This window comes from Tachysurus fulvidraco, chromosome 2, assembly GCF_022655615.1.
Source record: "Tachysurus fulvidraco isolate hzauxx_2018 chromosome 2, HZAU_PFXX_2.0, whole genome shotgun sequence".
Classification (NCBI taxonomy): Eukaryota; Metazoa; Chordata; class Actinopteri; order Siluriformes; family Bagridae; genus Tachysurus; species Tachysurus fulvidraco.
This window is the reverse complement of record NC_062519.1, coordinates 34,909,899-34,934,564: the sequence shown is the minus strand read 5'-3', so window position 1 is coordinate 34,934,564 and position 24,666 is coordinate 34,909,899. Positions and strand designations below refer to the sequence as shown.

General features: G+C 40.2%; 1 protein-coding gene across 1 annotated transcript in view; it reads left to right on the top strand.

Annotated features, from left to right (window-relative positions):
• chsy1 (chondroitin sulfate synthase 1) overlaps positions 1–22,360 on the top strand; it is a 48,452-nt gene extending 26,092 nt beyond the window's left edge. Inside the window, exon 3 of the mRNA XM_027162320.2 lies at positions 19,498–22,360. Within this exon, the coding sequence (XP_027018121.2) occupies positions 19,498–21,093 (1,596 nt within the window). The 3' untranslated portion in view covers positions 21,094–22,360. The remainder of the gene's footprint in view (positions 1–19,497) is intronic.
• Positions 22,361–24,666: the final 2,306 nt, after the last annotated feature.

Genomic DNA, 24,666 nt, shown 5'->3' with positions numbered 1-24,666 from the left:
GCAGTAATTAAAGCAATTTGTTCAGGTTTGTAAATTAGCCCACATGACTAGGCATGCACAGGCTCTGCATGTTGACGTGCCTCCAGCCTTCACTTAATCATGGTCAATAGATCTTTTGTGTCTGGTGACTTCAAACACGCTAGGATATTACCATTAAGTGTTCCTGCAGGGTAATTATTACAGAGCTCCTCGGGCACAGCTACTGGCGATGGTCGAGGAATAAAAGAGCTTTAAACTACCAGCGTCTGCTCTTGCAGTAATAATAGTGTGCTGGTCGGTCTGCTCTCTTTCCAGTGGGGAAAGCCTAGCTGGCCTAACTGGCCTCTCATATTTTCCAGCATCTCATCTTTCTCGCTGCTCTGTGGAAACTGCTGTCTCACCAAGTACTGCTGGACGTGACGAGTTGACGTCTAAAAGTTAAACATAATTTCCTTCTCATCCTCTTTCCATTCTGAATTCGGGAGATAATCTGAGTCGGGAGCTCGGCTAAGGTTTTCTCTCTCAGCTGAACGAGCTAAGATGGCATGGAAAAGTTCCATATTCTCTCAGAAAGAAATAAACTCTTTCTCAGGTGTTGGACAGTTCAGCTTATTGCACTTGTGGGAACAGTCATGGCTTCTAATGTTTCTGAATGAAAGACTGTTTGACTTGTTTTTGGCCTCTGTGTGAGCCATTTGTCACCGTTGTGGTCGGTGTGTATGGAGAGGAAATTAGAGCTTAGATTAAGCTATTTTTAAGAGACTGTCACCAGCTTTCATGATTGTATGATTTCAGTTTTCCACATGAGGCAGTAAAATTGTGAGCCTGGCCCTACTGTAGGCAAGAAGGAAGTTTTTAATGCTGTTTTTAAAGCGGTTTATCAAATGCGTAAAGAACAAAGGGGATTTTTAATGCACGTCTGCCCATTTAAAGCATTATGCCACGTTTCCTGTAATCTAAAATTTTGTGTGTTGGGATTTTTGTGGTTTTTGGTTATGGTGATCTAGACACACAGTTATGAAAAATATGTATATTACTGAGTGTAACTGCATATTTATAGGACTTTTTTTTTATTGATCTTTTACCTTTTCAGCAGTGTTTTCCTCAGTGATCTTTCCCCCTTTTTATGCACTGTTTTAGCCATGGCATTACACCTGACGTTTGTTTACACACAAGCATGTGGCAGCTTGTCATTAAGTTATCCAATGGGGAATTCCCTGGGCATAAAACATAAATCATCTCCTGTGTGAAGATGGTTCACTGTAATATCTAAGACCTTAATGCTAGAGGAACAAATGGTTTATTGCTATCATCTGTCTGAATTTTGTTTAGGCTCAATTTACATCTACGACCCATCAGATTTCCTTAAATTCACCTTCTTAGTTCCTAAACGTATGAAGGTTTTACCCTTGTAGGTTCCTCCCCAGCAGCTGGTACATTTTAATATTCTTTTTAGTGTGTGGCTGATGAAACACTTCACTGTTGGTTTAAAATTTGGTCACAAACTGAAAAGGACCCGTAGACCACAATCTTATTTTAATACACGTAATCTATCATCTAGGTCCTTGTCGTACGGTGTACGGCTAAGCAAGTTGCGTGATGATTGTTGGGTCACATGACCATGGCATTGTAGGTTATTTGTCCTAGTGTAGCAGCTAGCGTTTCAGTTCTTTACTAATGATCAAATGCAAAAATATAGATGACTCATATTTATGAATATTAATAAAATGTCTTGATTGATCAGTATTCGTCACATTGTTATTCTAAAATGGAATTAAAATGGAATTATGTTTTGTTGGGAAGGTACCATGTGCTTCTAGCTGCATCTAATCCTAATCTTAACCCATAATTAACCCACATTTTGAACCAGTCGGAACGATTGCGGTTCGATTCTCACCAATGTCATTTGCATGTGATTTATCTGAGGCTTTTTCTGCACACAGGCGTTTCCACCGGCGTCTTTTGTGAGTGTACACAGCAGTCCAATCTTAACCTTTTTCTGAATCATTGTAGTAATTGGCAGGCTGGACACCATTAAAGACTGGAACACTGAGGACCAAAAGCTTTTTTCACTGCAGTCTGGGTTCCGATGGAAGGCCAGACGAGATCCACCCTGTTTCAGCTCAAGACTGTATTTAAAAGTTAACCCAGTTGTCATAGTAGCAGTCAGTAGGGTTAGATTTTTTTTATTTTGTTTTTTTAAAGCCTCAATTTTTCCTCCAAAGCTGTAAGACCATGACTTGTTTCTTTCTAATTGTGCACAGTTTATTCATGTCTCCTCCTGTCCTCATTTAGCATGCTGAAGTCCCCCCACCCCCCTTGTATTGTGTGTTTGTTTTGTATATGAAAGTTTAGGTTGTTGGTGACCTGAGTGAATCACCCTAAAGTTTGAGCACTTCTGGACCAGCCTAATCTCATTCCCTGACTTAATAAATGAAAAAGCTCCAAATTAGAGCTGAACCATGAGGATTTGACCTTCCTGGCTGCCATGATGTTAATTGCAATGATGTGATGAGAGGGGAAAGAAGTGTCTTGTTGGATAAAAGCCTCACTTGGATAGCTTGCCCTTTTCCAATTTACCTTCAATGACGTGTCTGTCTGTGTGTCTGTCTGTGTGTGGTTTTCTGGGCAGGCCTAACTGTTTCTAGCAAGACACAGTGCTGGAGTTTGAGCAGTGATAGGAGTGTGATTGGACTGCAGAGGAAAGTTTAGAATCTAGCACTACAAAGAAAAAAAAAGAAAGTCACAAAACAAACAAGGTGGGTTTAGACTTTTACTGAAAGTATGAAAAGATGACCTTTTGAAAAAGGTATTTTTAGAGAGAGACAGAGCCTTCAAAGGGGAATGCAATGTTTAGTCTTGTGGGTGAGCAGACAGCAGGCTTGCCCAGTCTGGAAGAAACATTAAAATAAAAAAAGGGAAACGGATCACATTCTTATCGGGCATTTTATTTTGTTTTTAGGAATTGGATCAAACAAGCTGGCTTTTCTCTTTTCATGTACATTTGAGTAGTTTGGGAGTTAGTAGCTCCTAGAGTAATGGCTAAAAGGATATCGAGACGAGTTAGAATCTCTTTCGGCTGCCTTGTACTGTTCAGAGCGATAGCTGGAATGGGTTTCGACCGGGTTTCTTTAGTATGCGTAGTGGGCCTACAGTGTCTGTGTTCTGACAGTAAGATAAATGCTGGCCACTCTTCCATTCCTATCCTCTCCTTTTGGACTGCATCCAAATGCGTTACTGCTTAGATAGAAGAAGGCAGCCAGAGAGAAGTGTGGCGTTCTTCAGCTCATCTATCAATCTGGACCAGAGCTGCATTTGGATGGCAGTGAAAAGCATGTCTCCACTGAAAAGCATGTCTCCACAGCAAACATACACCCGGACACGTGTGTGTGTTACTTATCTCATGTTTCTACCCATGAAAGTAAGGGTTTGTTTCCCTGGATAGGTACAAGAACTAATATAAACAAAACACAGCGGGTTTGTTACAAGACACAAGACTAACTATATGCTATAAAATGTAGTCAAGATAAAGACAAGCATCCTTTGATTTAATGGCTGTCCACACACCCAATCACAGTCTATTTATTCTTTAGTGCAAATGGAGATGAAAGCAAAGCATGCCAGACATTAGAGTACAGTTTTAAAAAAGTAAGTATTGATAAAATAAAAAAGGTTGAACTAGAGATTTTTTTGTTCAGGTAAAGTTTTATCTGACGTGGGGCAGAAAGAAAGTGAATATGAATTCATGTCATTTGGTGTTATTTATTAATTCATTCCAGGGTTTCCTGCAGCACTTTGCAGTTCGGGCGGCCCACCTAAGCTGGGAAACCCTACCGCCTTAACTAGGTCGTCCAAAAAAAATAAAAAATTACGCTGCACAAAAGACCGTCAAGTGTATCTCGGAGAATAGCGCGGACGCACTTCACACCGCGAGCGGGCACGCGCGGCACACGGCCGAAATGAGAGAAAGACGTGGTCCGTCACTGTCTGGAGGATAACTTGCCAGTTGATAAAACGCGTGCCCGTGAGAACTGTAAGTGTTTAACTTATGTTTTGGGTTTATTTAAGCCTGTTATTGTATTAGTCTATAGTTATTGCAAATTTAAAGTAAGTTAGCTGGTGATTTTGTTGTTCGAGTTCTTCACCTGCTAGCTAGGTTGCACGTGCCTGTTTTTAATAATTGTTAAATGTAGTACAGAGTCTGTGGTCTATGTCACAAAGAAGCCCCGCCCAACCCTACCGCCTTAACTAACAAATTTTCTATGGGAAACCCTGCATTCATATTGTTTATTAACTGTGTAGTGGTAATGGTGAAGAGACTGTTACAGTGAAAGGACTAGGATCAGCAGAGCAGCTGCTCTACGATTGAGAATCATGATCTAAACCTCGTACTGCTGATCGAAGCAAGCTGGAGGTAAAAATACAGTAAAAGTCTTTGAGCTTCGCAGGATAAACTCGGCAGCTATAAAAGGTTAACAAGCCACTCGCCCTCGAGTGATTATATAAAGTAAAGCTCATGTCATCTTTTTTTATTAAAGCACATCGCATTGTAGCACTGGTGAAGAGTTAAAAAAAAATCATTATTATGTAGAAAAAGAGGATTACAGTGTTTACATTTGAGCAGAACTGAATGTACAAAGGCTAATGCTCTTTCTGGGATGAGCCACTTTCTGGCCACGTCAACCAGCATCAGGAGATTTACTGTTTGTTATTGTACTGACAGGGCAACGACTCCTCACATAACACATTTTCAAGGAATCTGTTTTTTTTTTTTAGTCACAAATTGCTCTATCTGGAGCTGTGCAGGGTAAAATACGAGGGCAGATTTTCTCACCACATTAGTTAATGGGGCAAGTGTATATATACACGCACACATGCACACCTCTATCAGAAGCTGTGCTGTCATTCCACAAGACGTTTCTGCATGACGCTCAGTTTTCCTTGAGAGCGCCCGCTTTTAACAGTCGCCGCTTTTCCTTCTTGTGCTCATAAATGCCAAAAAAAGGCTGAGTTTGTTTTTCTGAATGGTTTAAAGTAATGGTTTGGAAAAAGATTGGAACAGGAAAGGGTTGGGATGGAGCTTTTATATTGTGGTGGCTGATAATACGGAGCTGGCTACGGATTTCAAACCCGACTTCCATTTTTTTTTCCCCCTCTCTATTCCTTCCCACCCTCTTCTCTAAACCGTGCAAATCCTACACCTGCAATTCCTCAAGCCTTTTGTTCACATGAATTGCATTTGCAATTAACCTATTAATGTGATGAAATGAGGGCAGGCAGAGAAAAGGGAGATTATCCTGCCACACACTGTGCCTATTCCACTTCCTTCATCAGGACCAGCATGACGCCCATTGTGCTTCCCTGTTTGACGCTGGCTTTGCTGAAGCTTGGTAAACACAATTAGTTAGTTTTGCCTGTGCACCATGTGGATCAAAGCTTGGTTTGGAATTCCAGCTGTGGGCATGGAAGCAGGCAAGCAATTTGAAAGGTACGGAACTGTGACAATAAATTGTTACTGTCTATCGAACGATGCTGCTCATGTCCTGAGCTGGTCCAGGGGTGGTAATGGCTTCTGTGGGGCAGCTGCAGCGGCGTCTTTTTCGACAGGCTAGGAATTATAGACCATATGTTTCGTCCATGGCTGAGAAAGAATGGGTTCACAGCCAAGCGTCTGTCAAGTGTAAAGCGTAACGTGTGTAAAACCTGGGCAGGGTAATCTGTCCCCTTGACACTTGCTCATCACGATGACTCCTCTAACATCTGTCGTGATGTTCCCCCATTCCTACTCCTCATTTACTCAAGATGACAAGCCCATCTTTTTCTGTTATTTGGCCATCTTTATCTTACTATCCCCTGCCAGCTGTCTCTGGGCAGCATGACATTTTCTATTTTTTTTTTGTTAGTTTTTCTTTCTTTACCTCGCTGTGCTTTCTGTGACATTAATACCAGGGATGTAAATGAATGTAAAGTTAAGCTGTTGCGTGTCAGAAAGAACAGTTCACTTTCTGGGAGCACTGAAACCTGCATAAAACACAAATGAACACAGGGAGTTAATTGCTTAGCAGGTCTGGTCCATGACCCCCCCTGAGTTCTCATTATTATATTGGTTACATGGTTCAGTATCTGTGTTGGCGACTACCAGAAGATTTGTCCTTGGATTTTTCAGATTAAGAATGAATGTGTGATCATAATCAAGTTTGTCGTTTCTAAACCGAAGGTGAAGACACCTGGACCGTAACAGCTTGTTTTTGAGCTGTTCTGCTCCATGTTTTCCCTCCTCTCTGCTTCTTGTGGGCACACAGACAGCTGTGAAGTCTTCTGCTGTCCTGTCAGCACGATACATCTCCTTTTTAAACATTTGGAACCCCACAAACTGCTCATCTTTTAAATCGTCATTTATTTATTATTTATCTCGGCCCTAAAACAAGATTTAAAAGATTTTGTAACTGTATAACTTTCACCAGTCAACATCTGTGTCATGTGAACACACATGGTTTCATTTTGACTTTTACAGTGTAGTTATGATGAACTTTTGTCATGTAACGCCTACAGCAGCGTCGTCTTCCCGCTGCCTCGTCTATCCGCTACCTTTGTTATTCTCCTACTGGTTTTGGTGTGCTTTTTCCCCAACTTGCACCTTACTCTACAATCTGAGGGCTGAGTTTTATTTTATTTAATTTTTTTACATTTTTGAGCTTTACATTTTGGTGCTTATCGAGTTCAATATCGCTACAGAATTCCTTTTGCGCACTTGGTGTTCAATCAGGTGTGACTTGGAATGATATTTAGCTCCCCCCCCGACTTTATATAATGGCCATTAAAATTACACAACACTACTAGACTCGATCTTTTTTCATTAAATTTCTAATTGCTTTAAAAAGGTTCCATTAGCCAGCCCTTAGGGTTGCAGCGTTTGTTTCATTTCAGAAGAGCTCTGTTTTTGTCATCACTTTGTTGTAATGCATCTGTCACTAACCAATGGTGGATGATCGATGGATAGATATTATTTTTATTCACTATTCATTATTTGTATTCATTTTTACCCTAAATTAGTCTCACGTCACATGGTTTCAGGCCATTTTTTACAAGTATGAGTAAATTAACATGCTATTTCAACAGCTTAAAGATGAAACAAGGTTCATATGTAGAAGGGAACCAATTGCCTTGTAAGGTGGTTCTCTCAGAGTGATTTTACAACCGATTTGTTTCTTCTGACTAAAGAAAGTGGTTCAGCCCTCATCGCTGGTCCATGCTTGGGTTTGTGTGGAAAGCAACAGCTGTAATCTGTCCTGGACCTGTCCCATACTGTTTAAACATCCATTTGTGGCGCTCCAACTTTGGTATGTGCTAGGTCTCTAAAAGCACTTTTTTTTTTTATAAAGCAGACTGAGTGGTAGGAGTTGTTTAGGGTAGAGACACAGGCAGACTGATTACATATAATCAGGCCTTTTTAAAACACCATTCCTGTCTCTATCTTTCTTTAAATTATATTATTCCTATATAAACTCTCACTGGTACTTTTTTCAACACCACCCATCCATTTTCCAACTTCTTTCTTTTTTTTTTTTTCTCCCTTCAAATACCAGCTGTTGTTGTGGACGCTTGTGGATGTTTCTTTGTGCTCCTTTTTGATTCGTTGCCGACGCTAACTCTTCGGTGTTTGCAGAAGTGGCATAAACATTCATTAGGGACGTGAATGTTATAGGATTTGTGTCACTAGAACGATGTATTGTTTTCTCTTCCTCTCTCTTCTCACCACTGTGGCTAAATATATTTAAAGTGGGAAAGAGGAGGATTGTGGGATAGACTTCTGTCAGACTTGATAAAGCAGTTCTCCCTCAGTACGATCTTATCTTTTGGCTTGTCACAGCAGGTTTCCATCAGAGGGATTTCATGTAGATATTAGCACTGGTATTTAAATCTCACTCTGTGCTTGCTGTTTGTTTGAACAGCAGGATGGCAGGAGAGCAATACAGCTGGACAGATGTGATGAGAACCTGATTAATCCCTGAAATTAAAATACCAAATGGGAAATCACGGCATGATAAAAGAGCAGTTTCCTACCATACTCTTGTAGCTCACTACACTATTTCGTATTAGAAAGGATCTGGATGGTTTAATCAGTAAAAGAATTTCTAAAACTCTAAAAATTCTAAGATTTTGAGTATAGCATGTTTTTATGTATTTTTTTATTTTATTTGGGGGGGGGGGGGGGAGTAGGGCACTTTCCAAAAACACTAGTTTAAATGGTCAAGTGGAGTCTAGCACCACAACATTTTTACTTAATATTTTTTTTTAGTTTACTTAGGTTAAGGTGCTTTAGTGCGATTGTATACAAGACAGTGTAATTTAATGCGGCAGCTCTCAGCAAAAAGAGCATTTTTAGATATCACTCACGAGAGAAATGGAACTTAAGACACTAAATATGAAAGAACAAAAAAAAAATCAATATAAAAGGAAATATATCCCTAAAACAATTTTTTTTTACATAAAGCAGGATCTCTGATTTCATAAAACAATTTTACCACAGATTTTGTAACTGTATAACTTTCACCAGTCAACATCTGTGTCATGTGTCATGTTTTCATTTCTAAAAGACATTACAAACAAGGTATACAGGCCTAAAATTGAACAGATTCGCACTGACGATAAAACCAAAAGAATGTGATGTGAATTGTAGGCTTCCTCTGGTTAATATCAAATTTTCTACATTAACAGGTATATTGTGTGAACTCGCAGCAGTCACTAGCAATTAACCTGTAAATAATAGACTGATGACAATCAAACCTCTTTGACGTCCTTTCAAAAGCACTCGGTTAGACGTGTCTGGATGAAGGATGTGTAATTCCGCAAGGGTTAAAAGGGAAAGACGAGACCCGGCGTAGGCTGCTCGTTCATTTTGCATGATTGGTGGTTTGGGCATGGCACATGCCTGACTAGCTCTTTTATTTCTGTCCCTATCTCAAAGTATATATAGCTATTATTTATACCTGCAGGGTTTTTTTTTTTTTCTTCTTTCAGTCCATGATTGTGTCTAATGCATTTCTGCCTTGGTTGGCTTTCATCCTTTTAGATGACTGTCCTTCATCTCCATCTGAAAGGCATCATGGCCCTCTCAGACAAAGGACTGGGCTGCAGATAATTAGATTTTTTTTTTATGACCTCCGAATTGCAGAAGAAAGCTAATCACAAGTTGGTTACACAATTTAGTGGTTTTGTTTGTATTTAACAGCACATTGCTGTGAAATGACTTAAAATCGCTTCCTGCCTCTTATGATGTTCGCTCCAAAAGTTCTGGTTGATTTTCATCATTTGGAATGGAAGATTACACAGTGTTAAGTACAGTTGTACAGGTTTACATAACCTGAAGTCTGTAAATGGATCGTCCCCTTATAAATGGATAGTAAGAAATGACTCTGATCATGCTTGATTCTCAATGTAATTCAATAATAATGCGGTTTGGGATTTTTATTTACTGCTGGTTCTTTGGAAAATCCAAACCAGCTGCAAACTGTTTTTGCTTACTGTCTCTTTTTTTGAACACAGAGCTCCATAGCACTTTTTCAGCGCAGGTGCTTTTGTTTTATTCCATGCTCTGATAACCAGGTCGTGCTCGACTCACTCGAATCCTGGTAAGTATCAAGTTCACCGTTTACTTCTCGACCCATTTAAACATAACAGCTTAAAGATATTGTGAAAATTTGAAAAGCTCATTTCAATCAGATGTCAACTGGGCTATTAGTGTCTGTTAGACAATGGTCACAATAGTGTTAGGGACGACTGACCTAAGGTTTCCTCCTCTTTTGGAGCAGACTGGAAGCTGCTGATCGGCATCGGCCCACCATGGTAGCTCCTGTTCTCTCAACTTCCTGTTCAGCCCCTTGATCTGGAATCCCTGCAGTAAGCAGGCTTGCCAGGGTTAGTAATCTAACCCTAAGCTTGTAGGGAGAAAGCTTTCAGCACCATCCCACCAAGCCAGCCCTTTTTCTAAAGACTTCAGCGGTTCTGTTGAAGGGGTTTTTATCTTCATTTCCCAAAGACCTAAGCAGTGCTGGCCAAAGCCCATAGGGCCATTGACAGTGTTTTCTTTGTTACAAAGATTTTCTGTGGGGACTGAGAGGATCTGTGTACCTGTGTTCTTCCTCTGTAATGTCCTTACTAAGCAATGATAAGCTTCTGCCAATCTGTTCAGTGCAAATATGCTTTCTCTGATGGCTTGTATAAAGCGAGTGACCTTATTTGACCTAATTCTAGAATTCAACACTAAAATACAGCTATTGTTGCATGAATAAGACCTTGGCAGTGTTCGTCAGTGGCGTCTGTTCACTTTAGTACACGCTAAAGCACAGAATCAGAAACTTTCCCTTTACAAGAGAGGGGATTTAGATAGCAAGCTTATTTGTATTGGATTGTGTGTTTTAGCTGTGCTATCTCGCAAAACTGTCTGTGTCATAGAGTTATCACACCGTCCTGCCCTCGGAAGCCAGCCTTACTGACCAAGTGGACAGCAGTGGCTTGCGTCATTGATTTGTGTGAATGCCAAAACTAATAAATGGTGCCAGGAATCTCCTCTTATCTAAACCAAGAAGCATTCTCAATCTGTTTACTTCAGGCTGGATACCAGATAGGGTCTATGGGACAAGTTAAAGACTTGATTGATTTGTTTTCCTTTAGTGACACTAAATGTGCAAAATGGGCCTCGTACATGTGGCATGCCCTTGAGCCCAGAGTCCCGAAGCTGATAGAGTTTCAGCACTGTGTAACCCTAAAAGAGGGTAGTGTTTCTGGAGCTGCACTCTGGGGCTTATCAGTGTGTTGCTGGTTTCTTTAGACCAAATCCTCACTGGTCAATGTGAAGTAGGACAGATTACCCCGATTTGATATGATGTTTTGTGTGAATGCCTTCCGTGTCTGGTCATTTTCCCTTCTCCACACACACCCTTGTTGACTCAGGACACGCCTGATGTATCAGTTAATGAACTGATATCAGGTGTACTTGATCCTATGAATATATGCCCTCTAACCCTTTTGTTAGAGGGCATAACAGGCACAGATGATCCATTTCTCTCAAATTGCGATGCACAAAACAATGGCAAGATTATTCTGTTACATCTCTGCTGCCATACTTTTCTTTGACATTCTTTGTGTTATTTTCTTGCCCCCGCCTACTGCCACAGTGCAGCATATTCTATTAAAAATTCAGCTGGGAATGAGAATGTACACCTTGTCTAAGTGCTGCTGCTGTATTCAGAAATGAAACCCTATCCTGCTGGTGCCATTCATCACTCCACTTATCACATCAGCATCATTTGTGTGGGTTTCAGATGAGGTCTTGAGTAACAAGCACTCCATCAAAACAGAGAGCCTGTTTTTTTGCACAATAAATATGAAGCATTCAATTAGACTACCATCATGCTTTTTTTTTCTTTTTTATATTAAAACCAAATTTTGTTGACTTCTGCAGAGCCTTTCCGTTAACGGTTCATTACACGTTTAGAAACGTCTAGTCAGCCAGACCTTTCATAATAGAGTGGCCAGGTTCAATCCAATGCTTTCATTTAAGTGTTAATCTAGAGTGGGCAAAATACTAATTCCACATCCACCATGACAGTGTGGTTATTCCTGTCTATGGCTTGTCGGGTCCTCATCGGGCAGGAAAGGCACACACCTAGGAAAGTTTAGTCATTTTACAAATTCACTATGGTTAGCTAAATGTAGCCAATATCAAACTTCAATCAGTCAATATTCAATCAGTTCAAAATTTTCTCAGTGTGCGCTCAACTTTATACACTTTATCAGGGACACTTTGAAATTTCCCAGAAATGTTTTATTGAAACTAGCATATTGAAGATAGTTTAATAGATGAATTACAAGCCTTTATTATGTCATGTATACATTACAGCACAGTGAAATTCTTTCTTTGCATATACAACTATGGGCTGGAGCTTAAACCCTGATTCTGCGATGAACAACCCAGAGCCTTAATCACTTGACTGGCACCTCTGCCTGCAAGTTGTTCAGTTTTGGGTCATGTACTACTACTAGTAACACTAAGTACTGCTATTGCAAAAAACACTGACTAACCCTACTGCTTCAACTGCACCTAACCCCTCACCACTGTTAGTGCATGGCTCTGCATTTCATCATCACTCACCCATCTGTACTATACTGCACATCTTCCCCTCTCCAGAACACATTTGGCTTTTTCAATTAAGGGGCTGCTTGCTGTCTACCGCACTCAGAGAATCTATGTGCACTGATATTCTGCCCTGATATATTCTTCATCCCTAGTGCACGGACCTTAAATAATCAGGTGAGAGTCAAAGCCATCAATTTTCTATGGCCCTCCCTTCCATCTGAAGCAGTCTTTTCTTTAAAGAGAGACCCTGAGGACTGCTTATTCTCTGTAATGATCCGTTGTACAGGTGGTGACAGCTAAATCATTGGTTTTTCATTAAAAGCCCATCTCCCTCCCTAAGGTTTGATTACAGTGAACGATGAAAGTTGTGTCCAAAAAACAAAGGATCCAGCCATAGTTTCCCCCCTAAGTAAAAGCCTATTTATAAAGTAGGATAAACACTGAATTTTAGTGTTCTGTAGTGGATTTTGGCTGACCTTAAGCCGAAAAATAAGGAACTAACCTCTTTTCTTTGTTCCTTTTTTTTTTTTTTTTTTGTTACGAACAAGAAGCTTGGGAACTTCTTGGTTCAAGTCAATTCAATTCAAGTTTATTTGTATAGCGCTTTTTACAATAGACATTGTCTCAGCAGCTTTACAGAACATAAACACAGAGCAGAAGGTAAACATAATTAATGATAAAGGAATTAACGAATAATAAAAGAAATAAGAATTAACAGAATAAAAATTCTAGATTGTTATTAGATGTATATAGTTCACAGTGTGTATGTATTTATTCCCCTATGAGCAAGTCTGCGGTGACTCAGGCAGCAGTGGCAAGGAAAAACTCCCTTAAATTGGTAAAGGAAGAAACCTTGAGAGGAACCGGACTCAAGGGGGAACCCATCCTCATATGGGTGACACTGGGGGTGTAATTGTAATATACAGTCAGTTAAATGTTGTATTGGTGTGAGGTTCAAGGACTTCTGATCTCCTGAGTACCACAGAGTCTAACTGGAGATGTCTCAGGATTCTTAGAGTCGGCCTCGGCTCAGTGGACGTCCAAAGGCTTCGTCCCACAGAGGACGTTGGGAGCTGGTACAGTTGGTTGGATCCCCAAAAACGGACATAACGGCGCATATAAAATGATGCCTCTGTAGAATAATCCCTTTTGATATGTGCAGTTTCCAACATCCTCCATTTACTATACTAAACATGCACACAGAAGTGCATAGCCATACAAACCATGACGTGAATAATAGCACACTGGAAAGACCCAACGGTACAGCTTTGAGAGATTAACTTCACGGCTCTGATCAGCTGTGTGTCTTGTTGCATAAAATGTCAAAGCTGTTTGCTCCAATTATCCATCATTGTGCATTAAAAGTTTATCATGTGCAGGTCATGTAAAAATTGTCACCACACGTTTTAAACCTAGAATTTTTAAAACACATACTAGTGTTCACACTCCAAGCTCTGGGTATGGTTCAATTTTATGTATTTGGACCAAGGATCTTATTTCTATATCTGGTGACCAAAAATATGCAAACACATGACCATCACACCCATATGTGCTTGTTCCCAAACCGGTTGCCACATGGGTTGATGTGCACACAATTGTGTACGTCTTTGTATGGTGTAGCATTATTTCCCTTCACAGGAGCTAAGAGGCTCAAACCTGTTCCAGCATGACTATTCTCCTTTCATAAAGCAATGCTTACAAAGACATGGTTTGCTGTGGTTGGAGTAGAAGAACTTGCGTGCAGAGCCTTGACCTAACCCCAACGAACAACACGAGCCTGAATTCACTACTGTTCTTGTCGCCGAATGAACACGCATCCCCACAGCCAATTAGAAAAGCCTTAACACTGTAATTTAGCACTATAAAATAGTTTTTCCAATAAATAGTGTTTTTGTTATTGTGCCTGTGGGAATAAATTAATGATAATTTCAGACTTCAACAAATGGACACAAAATGCATTATATCTGGCCAGTTTATAATTATAAAAAAAACAAACAGCGTCTTCATTTCACACAGCCTGTTTTATCTTGCCTTAAACCTGACCGGGTTGGTGTGCGATCACTGTGACAAAGCATTGGCAGAGAGATTCCTAATATTATTAAGAAGTTATCAGTTGTGATAGCAGAACTATGAAAACATCAAGTCTGTTATCAATCCGCTATCAGTTGGCAAGGCAAAAAAATGAAAACATCATATCTGGGCATGCTGTTAATGGAAAATAATGGACTTTTGTGGCCTGGTGAACAGCACTGTTACTGTCACCATGCTGAAGTGGAAGATTTTCCAGTAACCTAGAACGTTGTCCTCCTCTTATACCACCATATTTGATCAACAACACACACAAAAAAAGTCATGTGACCACAGTGTGCAGAAGTTTCTAAAACTTTTGACCTGAAGCCAGGTTCACATCATGGAACACTCCTTCCTTAAAATGTTCCATAAAAACAAATATACTTCCCTCTTGTATCCATCGTCAACAACAGCATAGGTGATGTATTATTGTTTCTGTAGTAACAATCAACACTTCTGATCTGTATCAAGCTTTCACAACACTGTCTTAAGTGCGAGTTTATATTCTGGTGCAACATTTGGTACAACTCCTAATTTCCATTCTGTTGTTGCTCAGAAGTTGCTGTTTGGAAAACTTGGTCGCATACAATAATTGGGCAATTTTATCATCTTTCTTACAAGCAAAACTGCAATTTCGTGCTGTGGGCCTCCCTCTGTGCCTCTTTAGAGTTCTACTTTTATACGTAGCCCGAAGCTGTCGAGTGTTTACTGTCCCGTATTGTTTAAGGTCAGCATCTTGACAGAAATCACTAATCTTAAACAAGCACAAGGGGTGTCCTCTAAATAGCACTCATTATGCAACAGTGGAGCCCATTAAACGAACGTTTTTCAATTAGTTTTCCCGAATGGAAGTGATGTGTTTTTCTGTAACAGATAAATTGTGGTTTTTCACTTCAGTGCTTTACCTTCAGGCTGAGGCACAACACCGGAGCACCCCTGAAGGATCGACCTCGACGTAGCCGTGTCAGTCACTGAGCTCTGATTTATTACAGCCTTGCCTAAGCCCTGAAATAACATACACAAGGTTTAACATGTACATCTATAACGCAGCGTGCAGCGAGCCTGACGGAGAATTATAGCCTAAACATGAACATAATTCGGGGAAAAGAGAATGTGCCTAATGATGGGGTTTTTCAACAACTCTTTCAAGTATTAATTTTTTTTTATGGGTTCTTTTGAAGTTGGTATTTTCCAGCAAAGGAGGGAGAAGTAGAGCAAAGCAAGTTGGTCTGGTGTCTTGCTGAACACAAACGCGGATGACTAGAATGATTGTCTTGACTAAATCTGTAAACGGTGACTTGTAAAAGTCGGAGGATTGCAGCGTCACAGCAGGAACAACTGCAACTTTGAGACTATATTTCTAATTGAATGAGGCACAGTTGCATGTTGTGTAATTTTGGTTAACACGTTTAAGTAATTTCCCCTAAAATCTGTTTCATGTTTGCTCCACTCATTGAGGAAGTCACAGGGTTGTAAGTGTACATGATGTAAACTCCTACTGCTAATAGTTACTGTATGTGGCATTGTAACAGTACCTCAGCAGCCTTCTGAATAATAAAATGTGTCTCAGTACTCAGGAAAATGAGCTAACCCAAACATCCCCTGTACTACTATGTTGAGCAGAAAAGCATCAGCGAACATAGGAACGTTCAGGTGGATCTGCAACAGTAAAAGACCATATCAGGTTCTGCTCCTGTCAGTAACATACAGTATTTACACTGGTCGGTCAGCGCTGTTTCTGTTTACTGTTTATTGTTTTTTGTGTATTGTATTTTTTTGTACTTTTTGTATTGTCTGGTAACTTTTTGTCTACACTGTCTTTTGTCGTGCACTGTCTTGTCTGTGTTGTTTGTCTGGTCCTGCACTGTTTGCACCACGTTGCACAGTTGCACTTTATGTGGCTAAGACTACTTACTTACCAGTCACTTTGTGCAGACTTGGTCTGCTTATTCTTCACTATATCTACATATGCTTTGCACTTTATTTAAATTTCATTGCTAATATTTTGCACCTGGGGACTGAGAGAAATACATTTTCAATTCTTTTTTTGTGTATATATTGTACATGTGAAAGAGTTGACAATAAAGAAAAACTTGACTTGACTTGACAAGTCCTAGCCCTGTCTTTGTTTTATGTAGCACCCTGATCCTGGGGAAACATTGTCTCATTTCGCTATGTACTGCAACAGCTATATATGGTTGAAATGACAATAAAAGCTTCTTGACTTGATTTGAACACATCAGGCTTTCTGAACATTTGGACAAACCAGACCACCTCTTTCTCCAGTCTAGGTTTGGTGAATTTGTAGCCTCGGATTTCATGTTCATTTAAGATGTTTTTTTTGTTCACTATAATTGTTACTATTTGAATTACTGCAGACTTCCTGTCATCTTGAATCTGTCTGGCCATTTTTCTCTAAAGATTTCCTCAACACGGCTTATTCCGACTGCAGAATTGCTGCTCACTGGATGTTTTTTCACATATTCTGAGGAAACACTAGAGCCCATTTGGTACCACCAACCATGCTCATGGTGTGACTTATTTTTCTTCATTCTGATCTTATTTGTGAATAATACCTTAAGCACATTTACACATTGCACTGCTGTGGTATGAACAGCTGATTGGATTATTCTATGGATAGGCAGGGGTACAGGTGTTCCTATAAAACTTTACAGTGAGCGAATCAGAAAAGCGTATCCCATATTTTTTAGAGTACTCGGTGGTGTATGGAGGAATGTAAGGAACTGCGTGTGTAGTTTAAAAGAAAGTAAAGGTTGCTGCTCTTGGCTGTATTGGTGCATGGTTAATTAATAAGGTCTAATGTTTACCTAGATGAATTTGGAAGAAAATGCAATGCTTCTGCAAATCTTCTGTAACTAGTGCAAATGATTTCCTTTCATGTGCTTCCTCATTTTACTCTATTTCCACATTCAACTGGCAAACGTTATTTATAGTCTGCTTGTTTGTTGTTTTATATGAGAACAGAACCTGAGCTGCTTCCTCCCTGACTGAACCCAGACCTCTTATTTGAATTTCATTTGCAGTACTTCAGTCATTTCCAGTGTTTGGATTAGACCACTATCAGGTCAAAGCACACGGCAAAAACAATTTAAGATATAGATTTATTCTAAATCATTCTGTTCAGAAAACATGTCTTAAAAGATGGCACCTTATCGAATTGCCTCCTGCTGCCAAAGCCTGAAGTAAACCGAGGAACGAAACGATCTTTTATTATAAGCTGCTTCATCAGGTTGTTGTATCTTAGTGTATCAGTAAACCCAGTAAATTACCTCATGTTTGGATTAAAGGTTACTTTTCTTTTTGAAAATGTCACTAATACTTCAGCATCTTTCTTTGGTCTCCGCATCAATAAACCGAAAGCCTCTAATGCAGCGTAAAATCCTAACGCCGTCCTTTTTTCCTCTAGCGACTTTCGCTTCATCTGTAGGGATGAAAATGCTTTTTGGCTAGCAATAAATTATTTTGTTAGGCACAGGGACTTTTGAGGCCGATGTTATTGCAGCGCCTGTGAATTCGTTCTGTCTTTTAATCATAAGCAACTTTACGGCCTTTCATTACAGCAGTGTTCTTCATTGCAGGAGTGTATCGGCTGTCTAAAGGTGACAGTTTAAATATTTTCATAAAAAATACTTATGTTGACCATAGGATTCGAAGGTATTAAAAAAGTCTCAAAGTATCAGAAAGGATACAGGCAAATTTAAGCAAGGAAATAACATTACGAGTACCCCTGGGTGCATAGACAAATGCTCAGATTAAAGTTTTAGAGAATTCCTTTTTTAAGGGAAAATACGCACACACGTGCTGGGAAGCTGCTATAATGCCAGAACACGTACATGTTCTCTATCGGCATGTACTGAAACCATTATAGACTGAATACTTTTACATGTTCTTGTTTTTTTTTAACTTTTCACATTGATGATATAAGTATCCTAGTAAGCATGAAACAACCATGGATGTCGCATTAAGCAACCATGTGCTGCGATCAGAGGAAAACCCTTACTTGTTTTATTAGGATACTCGTGTTGTCTTTCGTGATCTTTTTGGCAGGGCATTTTGTGTCCATTTGTGTAGGCTTATTGTAGCTTTCTATAAGAGCTGTATTGAATCTAGTTTTATGCCACCTCAGATGACTTTGCAGCCACCTGGTTGACTCTTACCTGCACATCTGACTGTATATTTTGAGTAACGCACATGCATAAATGAGAGTGGTTTGTATTTCCTCACCTGCTACTCAACATTCATTAGCACAAAGTGACCAGGTCACAGTACATGAGAAGTTGTTCTAATGATCTATGTTCGAGTAATCAAGGAAGTAAGCAGAGGTCGGCTAATTGGAGCCGTTGGCCTCTGTTACCTGCTGCCTGAGTCACCTCAGACTTGCTCATAGGGGAATAAATACATACACATTGTGAACTATATATATCTAATAATAATCTAGAATTTTTATTCTGTTAATTCTTATTTTTTATTATTCGTTATTTCCTTTATCATTAATTATGTTTACCTTCTGCTCTATGTTTATGTTCTGTAAAGCTGCTTTGAGACAATGTCTATTGTAAAAAGCGCTATACAAATAAACTTGAATTGAATTGAATTACCCGAGCAGACCGTAGGACGGGCCAGATTGCTATTTGCTTCCACTCAGAGACCCAGCAGGTTGCCCTTGACCTAGGGTACTGGCACCAAATAGCTTAAAACTTTATCCCTCTCTAGCTTTGTGAGTAGATTTGGGAGCACTGCTGGAGTCCAATTTTCACGTTCTTTTACAGATTCTGCTGTAACTTTCTTCAAGAAAATGGTTCAGTCCAGGGGGAAAGAAGCTGTAGTCCTTTTCTTGTGCTATATAAAGCTCAAGGGCTTTTGAAGGCCAAGATTTCTCACCGAGCGCTTTAATTAGCATGGTGAATTGTCAGTTTGAGACTGATGACTTCCAAGGCTTTTGTTTAATCCTCAATCTGCCTGTGGATGTCCATGTAGTTCAGCAGTAATTGGTGGAATATGACTAATGAGCTTAGCATTTTAAAAACTCCCCCCCCCCCCTCCGTGATGCCTTTTGTCACATTTCAACAAAAGTTTGTTTTTCACAACAATGGAGATGATGCATTTTTCTGATGCCATTTATTCTTATTCAGTTTAGTCATTGTTAACAGTTCTCCAGTTGTCATCTTCAATTTACATTGGTTTTTGCTTCCATTGCTTTACAGATAAAGATACCAATAGATAAATGAATATAGGAAATAACAGGAAAAGTCTGTTGAACTTATTATATCTGTGATATTCTTTTTCAGATGCAGCAGCTGTTTTATGAGAACTATGAGCCGAACAAGAAGGGCTACATCCGGGACCTGCACAACAGTAAGATCCACAGAGCCATAACACTCCATCCCAACAAGAACCCGCCTTATCAATACCGGCTGCACAGCTACATGCTGAGCCGCAAAATCGCAGAACTGCGCCACCGAACCATTCAGCTCCACCGCGAAATCGTGCAGATGAGCAGATATGGCAACATGGAGGTGCATAAAGAGGACTTGCAACTCGGCATGCCTCCCTCATTTATGCGTTTTCACCCACACCAGAGGGAGGAAGTGCTCGAGTGGGAGTTCCTCACCGGGAAGTACATTTTTTCTGCCTTGGATGGGCAGCCCCCACGTCGTGGCATGGACTCATCCCAGAAAATGGCACTGGACGACATCATAATGCAGGTTATGGAAATGATCAATGCCAATGCAAAGACGCGAGGGAGAGTCATCGACTTCAAAGAGATTCAGTATGGCTACCGGAGGGTTAATCCGATGTATGGAGCCGAATACGTGCTTGACCTGTTGCTACTTTACAAAAAGCACAAAGGGAAGACCATGACTGTACCTGTCAGGAGACACGCTTATCTTCAGCAAACCTTCAGTAAGATCCACTTCTTGGAAGAGGACGAGATGGATGCTCAAGCACTGGCTGCACGGATCAACCAGGGATCGGACTCGCTGTCTTTCCTCTCCAGCTCCCTTAAGAAGTTTGTGCCTTTCAAGCTTAGCGGCTCAAGCACAGACCAGCAAGAACCCAAAGAGAAGAAAGTCAACATTCTTGTGCCGCTGGCGGGACGTTACGACATATTTGTACGCTTTATGGCAAACTTTGAGAAGATCTGCCTTATTCCAAACCAGAATGTCAGGCTGCTGATTCTCCTCTTTAGCACAGACAACAACACTGAGCGCATGAAGCAGATCGAGTTGATGCGAGAGTATCGTTTGAAATATCCCAAAGCAGACATGGAGATCGAGCCCGTCTCCGGCCCCTTTTCGCGCGCCCTGGCCCTGGAGGTCGGCTCCGCCCATTTCAGCAACGACTCCTTGCTTTTCTACTGTGACGTGGACTTATTGTTTACAGCCGATTTCCTCAAGCGTTGTCGTGCAAACACGGTATTAGGAGAACAAACCTACTTTCCGATCATCTTTAGCCAGTACGACCCAAAGGTTGTCTACGCGGGAAAAGTACCAAGCAACAACCACTATGTGTTCACATCCAAAACAGGTTTGTGGCGACACTTTGGCTTCGGCATCGTCTGTGTGTACAAAGGAGACCTGGTTAAAGCGGGTGGCTTTGACGTCTCTATCCAAGGGTGGGGAATGGAAGATGTGGACCTCTTTAACAAATTTGTCCAGTCAGGGATTAAACTGTTCAGGAGCACAGACTCTGGCATAGTGCATGTACATCACCCTGTCATATGTGACCCCAACTTAGATCTCAAACAGTACAAGATGTGCCTGGGCTCCAAAGCTTCATCGCATGGTTCAACACAGCAGCTGGCTGAGCTGTGGCTGGAGAAGAATGACCATGGCTTCCGGAGGATCTCTAGTTCAAACAATGGCTCAATGAGGACAGTATAGGCCCTGCAAGCAAGGACCTCTACCTGCCTGTCTTCCTCTTTATGGTGTTTTCAGCTACCTAATTTATTTTTTCATAAAAACAAAAGACTTCTGTGGATATATTTTCAAATATCTCCTTTTATAAACTATACAAAAAAAACACAAGAACAAAGAACATTGTCAGTGCCAGAAATTGGTTATAAAATGGACCCTCAAGTGTTGAAAGATCAAAGTGTGTTTTTCTTTCACAAACCCAAAAAAGAGCAGCATTGTATTTATGGCACCTCATGTGAGGACGCTAAGTATTCTGTGTACCTCAGTGATGTGCACATTTTGTGTGTGTGTGTGTGTGTTTGTTTGTGCGCATGTGTGCGAGAGGAAAGACTCACTTTAATGAGGGTCTGACTTCAGATGTGCAAACGTGGTGTAGAGGAACAATTTAATGTATTATTTGTGAATGTTTACAGGAAGCCTCACAAGTGTTTGTTGGGAAAGCTGACAAAATAACTAAATTATTGCAACTAAGGGCCATAAACCATGTCTGCATTTCTGTCGATCCCTCTTTTCTTCTGTAATGACACTGTTTTTGTTTGTTTTTTGTTTTTGTTTCTTTCATTTCTTGAATTGTTACTTATGTGAACAGAACTGCTGGATCTAGGTTTTGACTTTCCGACTCATTCCCGCTGTCTAATTTATTGAATATGCAGTCTTGTGTAGCGTTATCAGACTGCCATTGTGTATATTAGATTGTATTCATTCGATCCATCTTGGTCATAGAGTTGTTCATTTGTTTTTCTGATACTCACTTAATTTGGTTACCAAAGATTTTTTTGCACAGTTGCTGTAGGTGTTTTTGTATGCAGGCAGTCATGAACATTAGGAATGAGGTACTGACAGTCGGTTTATTTACAATGCTCCAACTTTTTTCCTAGTCAGGTAGAAATAGTCACATAGTCACAGAGTTGTTTTGTTTTTTCTCACCAAATCTGCACACGGTTTTTTTGTGGGTTTTTTTTTTTGTTTTGTTTTTGTTTTTCTTCTTGTTAGACCTTTAATATTGTAAAGCAATTTGCAGGACCTTGATCGATCATTCCTCCATGGAGGAGCCATGCTGTGTGGCGAAAGGGATGGGAGTTTGCCCATCACCTCACCTTTGGGACTTATGGACTGCTCTTCCTCAATGTTACACACCATCTGTTTGGGGCTCATTTTGTACTTGTTCGGTTAGCCCCCATCCAACTGGGAAAAAGGTTATATATTAATAAATGGGAAAAAAAGTTTGTTAAAAGTTGTCTTTTGTATGCAGTATTCAATGTAATTGTTCTCAGGGATGGACAATATCCCTGGTGCAAGGTTTTAGCAGGTAGTGTATATATTTTAAGTAAACTATACTAATCTCTCTTTATGATATTAGTTTCATTTGGTACACTGTGGTACTGTGCTTTTTCCAGATCAGTCCCACATTTGCTGCTGTAAGAACTCTAGGGAGCATGACCATCAAACCACCACAAGAGCATTAGTTATGTGCAGGAATCTTGGGTGGTTCTTCTCCAGCTTCACGGATCTTGCTTTGTGCACAGAAGCATCATCATGCTGGAGCCACTTAGTTCCAGTCAAGACAAGTTGTGATGCTACCAGGGTAGAACCATCAGGTTTCTTTAGGGTAGAACCACATATGGATGTGATGGTCAGGTGTGAAAAATGTTTGAGTGTAATCGTAGCCTACGTTCACTATACGTCCAATGTCCTTTGTGATGGTGCGACACACCATGATAATTATCATATCATTGTTTCCCTTGGTCTGTTAATGCATTTGTTAAAAAAAAAGAAACACACCTTTTATTATATAATATTCACTGAAACTTGGCAGCACACTGAAGCTTTTTTGCCCAGTGGATAAGGTGCTGGGTCATGGGTTCGAATCCCAGGTCCACCAAGCTGCCACTGCTGGGCCCCTGAGCAAGGCTCTTAACCCTCAATTCCTCAGTTGTATAAATTGAAATAAGTCTGTTAAACTTATTATATCCGTGATATCACTGTATAAGGGTTACTCTTTAGGGTGTCTGCTAAATGCCAGAAATGTAAATGTGTAAGTCTGCTTTAGTGTACGTGATGCTTAACCACAGGCCTTATGTGTTTTCAACTTGCCTAAATTAGATTCTCAGCTGAAGTCAAAACCATCAGAGAGCATATTTTGGCTCTTTGAGTAGAATTTGATGGAGCCATTCCTTTAAACTGTACATCTGTTTGTTCAAATCTTACATTCTGTAATAGTGTTCAGCACAAGACTCTGTAAAAAGCCTGTTACGTGAGGTGAATTGACCAAGGGTTTCTTGATCAAGAGCTCCAATTAAATGATTTCACAGGGCTTGCACTTTTAAACAACTGCCAGCAAGGGAAGCTTGCCAATAGGCTGTTAGCAGGCAGTGATAACCAGCTAGCATGCCAAGCAGATAAAAAAGAAAAAGTGCTATTTTAAAGTGTGATTATCCTCATTCTCACACAACCTTCCTATCTCTTTGTATAGGCTTGGAGTTAGCCATATTTTGCACTCTTCGGATATTTAAACAAGCTGTCATCTTGGAAGAATGGTGAATAAACCTCTCCAGTCAACGTGGCTTGCATATAAAATGCTTCATTTGTGTAAAATCATGTGGCAGGGTTACAAAGCACTACACTACCTAGAAATAAAGCACAGCATGGCTGACTTCTGATTGGTCAGATGTTGTTGATTACTTTTCTATTACAGCAGATCTGATGGTAGTTCTGGCTGCGAGGGAAATTACATGATTATATTAAACTGCGATACTAATGCGTTATCGTTTCCATAGCAAAGTCTTACACACGGACTTGCATAGCAGATGTTCCACGTAAACAGATTTTTTTTTCCCCCAAGAGAAGTTTAACATTTATGCAAGAAGTACCTAGTGCCAGCACTTCATGATTTCACAGTAATAAGACAAGCTGAATTTTTGCTTTAAATTTAGAGAGGAGAAGAAAGAGGCTGCTGTGAGAACAACTGTTTGCAGCTGCTAGAATGTGTGATTACTGGACCTGACTTGTACATCAATGCACAGTGAAGTATAACTAATTAATAGAAAAAATAAAATCATCACTGCCAAATGTCTGTAGTACAAACACAGCAATCCACTCTGTATAGCATTCAGAGTTGAAGCTTTCAGAAAAGATTCTTTTGTTCCAAATCAGATTTCGGGGTTATGAAAACCTGATGGCTTCAGAATTATTCCAGTTTCAGCTTAATGTTGTGAACTGAAGTTTACTGTTTTGGAACATCCATTTCTTTGAAACACTAATCTTGTGTTCGAGTTGCAGCTTCATGTTGCACAAGAGCCTTGCGTTATTGTGCAATACACCAACTTGTTGCTGATTTGGCTGTTCTGAGTCGTCCTTTGCCAATTACATTGTGAGCAGAATAAAGAGTAGAGCGTTCTGCTTTACTGATCTTACTAGTTCAAGTTCTTAAGCAAGAACATGACATCCTGGGAGCTGCTGTAGGAGAGAGAACACCATTCAGGGCTGTATCATTTTTGGAGGATCTTGTCAAAGCCTGGAACATCTGTGGTTGATGGAACT